At 38.1% G+C, this 12005-nt stretch overlaps 1 protein-coding gene and 1 long non-coding RNA gene across 5 annotated transcripts in view; one reads left to right on the forward strand and one right to left on the reverse strand.

Moving 5' to 3' along the window:
* Window positions 1-1435, reverse strand: part of LOC127499178 (NLR family CARD domain-containing protein 3-like) — a 28866-nt gene extending 27431 nt beyond the window's left edge. For 3 of the 4 annotated variants that reach the window (XM_051869375.1, XM_051869374.1, XM_051869372.1), the window contains exons 1-4: window positions 1231-1435; window positions 854-944; window positions 449-562; window positions 117-212 (exon numbers count right to left, since the gene is read on the reverse strand). In XM_051869375.1, the coding sequence (XP_051725335.1) occupies window positions 117-212; window positions 449-562; window positions 854-903 (260 nt within the window). In that variant the 5' untranslated portion in view covers window positions 904-944; window positions 1231-1435. The remainder of the gene's footprint in view (window positions 1-116; window positions 213-448; window positions 563-853; window positions 945-1230) is intronic. The other variant, XM_051869373.1, reaches the window with a different exon arrangement.
* A 6789-nt stretch (window positions 1436-8224) lies between these two features.
* On the forward strand, window positions 8225-11882 carry LOC127499189 (uncharacterized). The gene is made up of 6 exons (XR_007926066.1): window positions 8225-8404; window positions 9022-9155; window positions 9438-9511; window positions 9786-9933; window positions 10439-10674; window positions 10760-11882. It is a non-coding gene; the product is annotated as an uncharacterized LOC127499189 (long non-coding RNA).
* Window positions 11883-12005: the final 123 nt, after the last annotated feature.

Here is a 12005-nt window from a genome sequence, read left to right on the forward strand (position 1 = left end):
GAACATCATTAGGTTTCTGAAATGTTTCAATTATTAATCATGTGATTGAGTGATGTGTGATGTGCATTGCAGCACCTAAAATTAAGCAACAACAACAAAAAAGTCCTCCATTTTACCTGAAACCAGGATTCATGCTTTCATTAAAGTCTTGTGGTCGAATCACAGGCGTGTTCACAGTTTTGTTTTTAACTGGACTGGATAAAAGATTTGACCTTCAATCAGAATGAAGAGGGTAAAGAATCAGACACACTGATATTGATGTAATTGTGTCATTAACTGAGTAACAGACCAACAGATTTTACAGTGTGTGAATGTTTTAACAATACAATACATCGAGCTTTGCACAAGAACACAATGGAAATCATTAATAGACTGAAACTTACTGAACTCATTACACTGCTGTATATTAATAATGACTATAAGCATATATTTTATAGAAATAATATACCTGGGATCAGGCTGTGTGTTTCCACTCTTAAAATTTGTTGGCTCAATCATAGACCAGTTACTCTTCACAGACACACAGCTGGACTCTGGGTTTGAGCTCTTCTGCTGGACTGAACTGTAACAGAACAGATTCAGTTCAATCCTTTAGATTACTGTGTTCATTCTTTATGACAGGAACCATATTAATATAAACACATTTATCTTTCATCAAAAAGCACTTTGAGGAAACTTTATGATCTTTTTCTTTAATATTTCATGATAATATTAAAACAAACAAAAACAGACAAAATAGGATACATGTTTTTTTCTGTAAACGGTTTCTGCGATCAGTGGGTGGAAAAAATGAAAAACTGTGATCTTTTTTCTGTGATATAATACAATATTTTACAGTGTTTGTTGAAAGTACCTGCATCCTGGAGAAAAATCTCCATCTCTGGATCCTTGTGAATCACCCATGATGAAGCTGCAGGAGAATCTGATGAGTTTGATCTCCTCCACTGACAAAATAGACACAAAATTAAATGATTTAACAACCTTCATAATTTAGCTGAACATATGTTGAGTGTGGGAGAAAAAGGATCACGTGACTGCGTTAACTCAAGCTCAGTTATACATGTTTACACTGTTAAACTTCTGAAGAATCACAGACATCACGAAACACACAAGAAACACTGAAGTCAAGTTGAAAGAAACACTTTATTAAAGTTTATTTATTTTATTTTAGCAAACAATCATATATACATTCATATTAGTATGAGGAAGTCACCACACATGAACACTCACCTTGATCAAACTTTCACAAGTTACAGGTTCTCAAATCTTCCAGCTTTAACATCATAAAGATACACGGAAATTCCTGCATAAACTTTGATAAACGTTTCTATTAAACACTTTGACGCTCGTATTCGTATTTTAACAGCATAAAATGGCGACAGATGAACGTCTCGGTTACAAAGGTAACCCTCGTTCCCTGAAGGAGGGAACGGAGACGTACGTCGGACAGACCGACGAATAGGAACTCTAACTTACTTTCACTTTCTCTCTCTCTCGTAACAAATAGAGAGAGAGAGAGAGAGAGAGAGAGAGAGAGAGAGAGAGAGAGAGAGAGCGGGTCAGTATCGATCAACTTCTCTCTCTTTCTCTGAACTCCGATGAGAGATTAAACAGTTTGATCCAAACACAGATCCAGAAGCTCATCAACAATAACATTCAAGTATTAGCAAATACATTTGAATATTTCAAGACAGTGTAAAAATAAAGAAGCATTTTGTCGCTGTAGTGTGTACGTCGCCCTCTGCTGACAGAAAACAAACGAACAACAACAATTATGTTTTGTTTTTTTATTCGGCCAAATTTCATTAAAGGGTTAGTTCACACAAAAATTATAATTCTGTCATTTTTACTCGCCCTCATGTCGCCCGTAAGACTTTCGTTCATCTTCGGAACACAAATGAAGATCATTTTAATAAAGTCTGTAAGATTTCTCCCTCCATTGACAGTAAAGAGTATAAAGACCTCATTAAAGTACTCCATGTGACTCCAGTGGTTTAACCACAGTTTCATGAAGCGACGCGAGGGCTTTGTTTGAGCAAAAAACAATTTACGACTTTATTTACAAAATATTAATTTCCAGCGCGTTCACGAGAGCACCACTGCGCATGCTACTATTCAAACGAGATTTTATTTATTTATTTATTTATTTTATTTTATTGCAGCAAGCAATTTTGTGTCTAAAAAGACGTTTACAATACAATTAAACAATTTTAAAAAATATGGAACATTTTACAACTTAACATAAAAATATAAAACATTGACAAAAATAGTTAAATCAAAAAAAGTTAAACAAAAAAGGTTAACAATGTTTTTTTGGTTTATAAAACAACCTGATTAATTGTCGGTTCCATAAATTTCATGTTTTCTGTAAAGCACTTTGAATTGCCTTGTTGTTGAAATGGAGAATGATTACACAATTTATTTACAAGCTATTTACTGAAAAGTAACTGATACACTTTCAGCGTGTTTGGGATGGCACAAACAGTGCAGTTGTCAGACTGAATATCTACCTGTGTTACAGATGATGCCGTGGCGAGATGAAAACATCTTTCAGAATGCCACAAGTGCACCGCAGGTCATGTGACAAGAACCAACCGATGAGCTTCGGCCTTTCTGTAACAACACCGAAAGCTCAGCCGAACAGCTGATCATAGCTGTACAGGGCGGGTTTTTATTTCTCATCTCCATAAATATATCTAGTAGTAGAGCTAATGCAAGGACTAGAAATCATTTTTTTCTTTTGCTGAAACTTCCTCGTCATCGTGGAGAGCAGCTCATGGTTGCATAGCAACGACAGACGCCACGGGAGCGAAAGCGCTTTGGAAAGAAGGAGAAAGCAGCGCGGCCGCTTATGTGATGCGATATGTGAACGGCCCCTTAGAACGGCGACTTTTTCTTTGCATATCAGACAGGTAGTGTTTCCATTAAACTCCACGAAAAATTACTGCGATGTCCGTCTTTCTTGAAACTGTCTGTGATCCTCATCCACTTTACTTTTTGCTTCGCATTCGCACTTTGCAGCCAAACAACAAATAAACTACGAAAGCCCCGAACCAGCTCTCATCAAATCTGCCTGCGCGCTTCTTTTTTAATAGAATCATTTCATTCTTTTGAATATGGAATATGGTATGAGACAACTAGAGAAGAATAATAATAATAATTTAGCGGGTCGGATTATGTTTTATTTTTGAGATCAGTTGCGGGCCGGGTGGAGGGGGAGTGGGGGCCTTAAATGGCCCGCGGGCCGGCAGTTTGAGACCACTGCCTTAAAGGGTTAGTTCACCCAAAAATAATAATAATAATGTCATTAATTACTCACCCTCATGTCGTTCTACACCCGTAAGACCTTCGTTCATCTTCAGAACTGAAATTAAGATATTTTTGATGAAATCCGATGGCTCAGTGAGGCCTCCATTGACAGCAAGTTAATTTACACTTTCAATGCCCAGAAAGGTATAAAGACATATTTAAAACAGATCATGTGACTACAGTGGTTCAACCTTAATGTTATGAAGCGACGAGAATACTTTGTGCAGCAAAAAAACAAAATAACAACTTTATTCAACAATTTCCTCTCTTCCTCCTCCTCACGAGAGCACTACGACACATGCGTGTGGTGATGTGAGATACATGTGTCGTCTCATCGTCTGAATTATCCAGACTTTCAAGCTGTGGCATGACAATATCACAATCGATGCAGCACACGCTCTCCTGTTCAGTAGGCATCGCTCAAGTCACTTTAAGCAGTAAAATTCCACTCATAAGATGCAGTATTATACTGTGCAGATCTTCAGTAAACAATGTCAAGATATGATGTTAAAGTATTGCACTCTTACACATTGTATTACGGTATCAGCCGAATTGCCTATTGTTTTATTTAGAGGTATTATGGTTTGAACGTGATGACGTTACATTGTGACGGAAGACGCTGTTATGTTGTACTGAGCTGATGCTCGTTCAAGTTATGCTGAATAAAAGCTGCTGAAGAGAGAAATAAGCACTGAGCAACGTTTCGTTTGTTTTCCATAACCGAGTGATGGCGAACTGCGCACTCAAAGTTTAACAGGTTATGGGCCCAGTCACGGAAACAAGCGTGTGTTTTGAGTAAGTCATACGCGACGTATTACGCGTTATTCAACATACAAAATGGCAAGTAGAGGGACAGGAGTCCTGGCATCGCAGTTTTTGTTCGACGGATCCGAAGATAAATATGATCTTTGGGAAACAAGACTCCTAAGCCATTTACATACTTTAAAGTTAAAGGAAACTATTTTGCACGAGCCCACTGATGCTAACGCAGAACAGCTAGCCGAAGACAGACTGAAGAATGCTGATTTGCTATGCTGAACTAGTAAGATTGATAGATGATAAAAGCCTATCACTGTTAAGACACGAAGCTGCTGATAATGGCAGGAAAGCCCTCAAAATACTGAAAGAGCATTATTCAGGGAAAAGCAAGCCACGAATAATAAATATGTACACGTCATTAACCCAGCTGCGTATGACGGACAACGAGAGTGTTACCGACAAGGGCAGAGAACATCATCACAGCCTTGAGAGATGCAGGAGAAACCATGAGTGATGGACTGACCATAGCTATGATTCTCCGTGGATTACCAGACGCTTTTAAGCCGCTAGCTGTCCACATAACGCAAAATGAGGACGACGTCACGTTCACAGACTTTAAAAGACGACTACGGATTTATGAGGAGGCGGAGAAAATGAAAGGTATAGAATCCACAGATAATGTGATGAAAGCTCACATAAAACAAGGAAGAGGCCCTTTCAAGCCACACACTAAGGATAGAAAAGATGCTGATACAAATGTGACATGTTACAAATGTGGAATAAAAGGACACAGAGCAAGAACATGTTTTAAAAGAGTGTGGTGTAATCATTGTAAAAAATAATACACATGCAGAATTCCTGTGCAAGAAAAAGGGAGAACAAGATGGAGTCAGAAAAGTTGCAGATGAACATGACAATGACCAAGATCATCTCTTCAAAGCTGAACACTCAGAATGTGGAAGACCACCAGAAAACGTAAAGATGAAAGGCATCATGGTAGACGCTGGAGCGACATCTCACATTGTAAGTGATATCAGGAAGTTTAAAAGCTTTGACAGCTCATTTCAACCGGAGACTCATTCAGTGGAACTAGCCGACGGGACAAAGTGCAGCGGAATGGCGCAACGAAGAGGAACAGCAGTGATTTACATCCTAGATGACACTGGACGACAGCACAGAGCACAGCTACGGGACGCACTATACATGCCTTCGTACCCACATGACATCTTCTCAGTAGCAAGGGCAACAAATGGAGATGCAACAATCACTTTCAAAAGAGGAAGCAGTCACATGGTTACCAAAGACGGTAGCAGGTTTGACATCCATGAAAGTGGAAATTTGTATTATTTGCCAACCATAGAAGAGAGTGTTGACCAGTGCAAAGTGTGTCATGATTTACAAACTTGGCATGAAATTATGGGACATTGTAACTACGAAGATGTACAAAAGTTACAAGGTGTAGTCAGAGGCATGGAGATAAGAGGAAACACAGTCAAAGAAAATCAGTTATGTGAAGTGTGTACACAGGGAAAATTCACACAGACAAGAAACAGGGAGCCAGACAGAAAGGCAAAGAAACCCTTAGAGCTGATTCACACTGATTTGGCTGGCTCCATGCCAACACAGAGCAAAGAAGGACACAGATATGCACAGTCTTTTACAGATGACTACTCAGGTACTATGTTAGTATATTTTCTGAAGTCTAAAGCGGACACTGTACAAGCCACAGAAAAGTTCTTGGCAGACATAGCACCTTATGGAGAAGTAAAGTGCATCCATTCAGATAATGGCACTGAATTTACGAGTCGTGACTTTCAAGCACTGTTGATAAAGAGTAAGATTAGACATGAAACGTCTGCACCTTATTCCCCTCACCAGAATGGTACAGCAGAGAGAGGTTGGAGAACACTCTACGACATGAGCCGATGCTTACTGATAGAAAGCAAGTTACCAGATGAGTTATGGAACTATGCTATGCAAACATCAGCTTACGTGAGAAACAGGTGCTACAGTCGACGTACGAAGAGAACGCCATATGAGTTATTCACAGGCAGAAAGCCAGATGTTTCCAAAATGCAGAAATTTGGATCGATATGTTTTGCTTACAAACAAGAGAAAGGCAAATTGGACTCCAGATGTGAACAGGGTGTTTTCATCGGCTACGACAAAAACAGTCCAGCTTATCTAGTGTATTATCCTAACACAAAGAAGGTCCAAAAGCATAGGTTGGTGAAGTTTGCAACCAGGACAACCAAAGAAAGAGAAACACAAACGTTCGAGTCACACACAGAATACGAGGATGAAAATTCCAAGAACATTGGCAGAGAAATCAATGTTGATGAAAATGTGAAGAATGAAGCAGGACAAGGCATACAAAGTGGTGTTTCTGAGACTTTGTCTGAACAGACTGAACCCGAACAGTTAGGAGAAACTACTGAGATTGTAATTAGAAGGAACCCACCAAGAACCAGGAGGTTGCCAGCTCATCTACAGGATTTTGAGATTGAGAATGTGGAGGACAAACTGCAAACATGCATAGACTTTTGCTACAGAGCAGTATGTGATATACCGCATACCTACCAGGATGCCATAACATCAGCCAAATCAAGGCAATGGAAAAATGCCATGGACAAAGAAATGCAATCACTGGAGGAAAACAAGACCTTCACACTCACTCAATTGCCACCAGGAAAACAGTCAGTTGGGGGCAAATGGGTGTACGCACTCAAAAGAGACATTGATGGATCTGAAAAATACAAGGCAAGATTCATTGCAAAAGGATACAGTCAGAAACAAGGGACTGACTATGATGAAACATTCTCACCCACAGCTGACATGACAAGTGTGAGAGTGGTTGTGCAGAAGGCGGCACAAGAAAATCTAATCTTGCATCAAATGGACGTTGAGACCGCTTATTTGCATGCACCAATTGATCATGAAATTTATATAGAACAGCCAGAAGGTTATGAGCAAAAATCTGAAACAGATGCAAAGCTAGTATGCAAGTTAGAAAAGTCTCTATATGGTCTTAAACAATCTGGCAGAAACTGGAATGCTGTGTTACATGTATGTTTGACTGAGAATGGTTTCATACAAAACCCAGCTGATAACTGTGTGTATACAAAGGAAAAACAAGATGAGAAAGTAATCCTGATAGTATGGGTTGATGACCTAATCATAGCAGCTAACAGTGAAAGTGTTCTGGAAAGTGTAAAGAGAATGCTCACTGAGAGATTCAAAATGAAAGACATGGGAAGGTTGAAACATTTCCTGGGCATAGATTTTGAACAAGTAGAGGGTCTAGTCAAAATGTCACAGGAGAGATATGTGAGGAAAATACTAGATCGATTTGATATGCAAAACTGTAAATCTAGGGAAACTCCTTGTGAACCAAAGCTTGATTATGCAGAAAATGCAGAAAAAATGAAAGAGCCAAGGAAGTTCAGGGAGGCAGTGGGAAGTTTAATCTACTTGTCCACTTGCACAAGACCAGATTTAAGTTTTGTCGTCAGCAAACTATCTCAGCATTTTGCTGAACCAACAGAACAACATTGGAACACAGTAAAACATGTGTTCAGATACCTTAAAGGTACAGCAGGTCAGGAACTATGCTTCAGAAGAAATGACACAGAGAGACTAGGTCTAAGAGTGTATACTGACGCTGACTGGGCATCAGATGCAAAAGACAGACGTAGTACTTCAGGATATTGTGTCAGTCTTAGTGAAGGAAGTTCTTTGATTTCATGGAAAACTAGAAAACAACCAACAGTGGCATTGTCTACTTGTGAAGCAGAATAGGCAAAGGTGCAAACACATTGATATCAAATACCATTACATAAGGGAAATTGTAAATGGTGGCAAGGTAATCTTGGAATATTGTCCCACAGAGAAAATGGTTGCTGATGTTATGACAAAACCAGCCACTAAGCAAAAATTAAAGATGTTCGCTCGAGACATGTATGGCACTTAAGTGTGTGAAAAATGTATGTTTACATTTATGTCAAAGAGAAGTCTTATTTGTTTTTATTTTTGTTTTTCTCGTTGTAGTTTTTCAGGTAACACAATGAGCCAAGAGCGAGCGGGGGTGTTAAAGTATTGCACTCTTACACATTGTATTACGGTATCAGCCGAATTGCCTATTGTTTTATTTAGAGGTATTATGGTTTGAACGTGATGACGTTACATTGTGACGGAAGATGCTGTTATGTTGTACTGAGCTGATGCTCGTTCAAGTTATGCTGAATAAAAGCTGCTGAAGAGAGAAATAAGTACTGAGCAACGTTTCGTTTGTTTTCCATAACCGAGTGATGGCGAACTGCGCACTCAAAGTTTAACAGTATGTAAAAGAAAATGTTTTATTATGGATAGGCAGGTCAATCCTAAAATGTTTTTGGAAAGAATCGGCTACCATGCCTTGAGCGGCCTGCACACGTTTAACTATAGCGGTCAATCGCATGACTGGTTCGTAGTATTATGTACAGCAGTGAATCTCAACCTTTTTTGAGTAATATTTGGAAGCATCCTCAAGGACCCCAGAATAAAATTGGCTCATTGGTATCATTAATGTCTTTTTGACGAACAAATGCAATCAAGTGTAATTTACGACTTGTCCTATATTCATGTAGTCAGTTATATTATACATATATTATCTTATGGGAACATGTCAAATGTCAAAATATACAAAAATATTCAGATATTTTATAAGGTCCGCCTGACGTTATGTCAAGGACCACTAGGGGTTCATGGACCTCTGGTTGAGAAACACTGATGTACAGTATGTGGAAATGTTAGGCTGAATATTAATTACAGTTAAGTTGGTTATGTGAAAGTAACTCCCTAATGTGATTGCTTTAAAGGGCAGGGAAGTCGGAATTTGTTAAAATATTATAATATAATTTTATGTAAAACTTGTGTGTAATACCTTACTATAATTAAAACGTGCTTTGTTTTTAGGAAACGTGACTTGTACACCTCCATTACGAATGAGGAGTTGGACAGAATATTGGTGGAAATACACCACAGATACCCTAATGCTGGCTACAAGATGATCTTGGGACACTTAAGATCCAGGCAACTTCGTGTACAAAGTAGGAAATGTAGCAAATATTAACATTTTAATAATCTAATGTCTCATCCAGGGTTTGAAATGAACACATGCCAGCCCTGCTGAAAAAGACAAGAAACCATCACAGAAATTCTAATGGTTTCCATTTAAATACCATTATGAACCATTGGCTTGTGATGCACTGAAATGAAAATTCTGGGCCAGTACCGAAAATTCAGGATGCACTTTGAAGAAAAACTAAAAACACCAAAATTGGACAGAATATTTTTTATAACAATACTAAATAAATTATTCTTTGCAGCAGAATTTTCAGCCGAAATTCCGGAGCATACCACCCTACCATTGGCGAGTAATGCTGTCAAATCGCTAGCTGATTTGGTAAGTTATGTTTCATAAATTGTTCCCTCACTTTATTGGGAAGTTTAAATCAAACCAGTGCAAATTAAGCACATTTACTCAATGTGTGAGCCATATGTTTTGATGTACTTGAACATAGCCATCACTATGCAAGAAATAACCGTGCACTTGTCCGTTTGAGTCTGCTTTAAATTATGTAAAACTTGCTTAAAAAAGGCATCCAAAATGTGCAGTTTTTCTAAAAAAAAAAATGCAAGATCTAACATATGAATATTATTGTTATAATCTGTTGCAGAACACAGGGTTTTAGCATCATTAAGACGAGTAGATCCTGAAGGAATGGAACTGCGCAGGTTACGCCTTAGGACGTCCCGACGCCGACGTTACAGTGTACCAGCTCCCAACAGTGTCTGGCACATTGATGGGAACCATAAACTTATTCGGTTAGTATTAAGAATTTCTTTGGGAAAGTGAATGAATAATGTTACTAATGTCTCGGGTCACAGAATCTTAGAATCCTTTACACACGTCTACAAAATAAAGTTCCCATCAGTCACAAATTTTACTTATTAAATATTTTTTGTTTAATGCTCTCAGCTACCAATTATGGTGTAATAGTCTTATGTTTTGATAAATCTGAAAGGATACACCATTTTCCTTACCTGTCTTTTACTCCTGAATCTGCAAAGAACATGCAAAAAACACCTACTTGTTATATGTAATTATTTCATGTTATGCTTTTATTGACAGAAATGAATATGTCATTTAGGAAGGAAAGCCAATGCTCAAAAACCCTTTCCTGTACTATTGGACACAAAGCATGTCCAATGTTGTAGGCATTTGCATATATTTTTGTGTGCTTGTGAGGGACATGCTATTTTTTTTTAATACATGATGTATTCATAGTTGTATTCTTAAATGAGTAACTTTAAATGCTTTAATTTGCAGATGGAAAATTGTTATCCACGGGGGTATTGACGGCTATTCCCGACTTAAAAGCTGCTACAAACAACAAGGCTCAAACAGTGCTGCAAAGCTTCCTGTCTGCTGTACAAATATATGGTGTTCCCTCTAGAGTGCGTTCTGACAAGGGGGGGGAATGTAATGGTTGCCCGCTTCATGATAAAAACAAGGGAAACAAACAGACATTCACACATTACAGGAAGAAGTGTGCACAACCAGAGGTAGGCTTGTTACCTAGTAGCCACATGAATAGGATTTTCCTTTTGCTGAACTGGTTTGTTGAAGTTTTTTTTTTTTTTATGCAAGAATTGAGCGGCTGTGGAGAGATGTCTTTGACCAAGTAACAGACCTCTTCTACACCACCTTTCGTCAGTTGGAAAATGAAGGATGGCTTAATCCAGACCAGGATGTGGACTTGTTTGCATTGCACTGGTCTTACATGCCACAAATTCAGAGGAATCTACAAGAATTTCGGAGTGCCTGGAATAGTCACAGTCTAAGATCTGCAGGCAACAGAACTCCTCTGCAGCTTTGGTCAAATCATGAGAGGGATGACCCAAATCTGGTCATTTTGCAGTGATTTAGTTAATTACTTTACTTTTTTTCTTCTTCCCCCATTTATTTCTTCACTGATAAATTGTTTGATACAATGGAAAATCTAAGAGTAAAAATTGAAACTTAAGTACGGATCGATTCTTTTTTTCAAATTACTGTTTTAAATTAAGTCTTCTAAATGATTTATTCATATTGTAACTGTTTTAGATTGACATTGATGATGAAGTCAGGGAAGACCTTGAAGGGCAACAAGCAGAAGGTGTTCATGTTCCTGAGTTGGATCTACCTCGTGTCTTGACTGAAGAAGAGTTGGTAACACTACCAAACCCGGATGTACCTTTTTCAGATGCACTGTCTGTCTACATGGAAACAGTTCTTGCTATAAAACAAATGCTTGGTGAATCATAGTCTTCTCTTTTAAAGGTTTACATACTTTAGGCATAGAAATTGTATATGTGCATATCAGACAGGCCAGTTATATTGTTGATCAGGAACCACCGACACAGTAACATCTGAAAAAACATTTCATTTCATTTATGCATTAACATACTGTAAAGAACATTTTAAACCCCTCATTAAAGCTGGAATGAACAATGTCAGAAGAGCCACTGTTAAAATTGGTTGCAAGATAAACATTTATGCATCAATTAAGTGTTTACGTAAGTTTTTTTTTTTAGCTACTTTTTTTGCAATGGACAAATCCTGTAGTATGAACTATAGTGCATTGTCACTGAACAATAAAACCGCTGAACAACCGTAACATTTTATGTTGTCAAAAAAAAAAAAACAGTTTTTTCAAACAACTATGTATTTAAACCACCCAAATGAAATTTACCCCATAATTTACTCACCCTCATGCCATCCTAGGTGTACGTCTTCCTTTCCTCAGGCAAACACAGTTGGAGTACTAAATATAATTCTGGCAGTTCATAGCTTTCTGATGCCACTGAATGGTATTACAAAGCTATGAACTGCTAGGATTTTATTTAATGTTACT

Source organism: Ctenopharyngodon idella, chromosome 17 (genome assembly GCF_019924925.1).
Source record: "Ctenopharyngodon idella isolate HZGC_01 chromosome 17, HZGC01, whole genome shotgun sequence".
Taxonomy (NCBI): domain Eukaryota; kingdom Metazoa; phylum Chordata; class Actinopteri; order Cypriniformes; family Xenocyprididae; genus Ctenopharyngodon; species Ctenopharyngodon idella.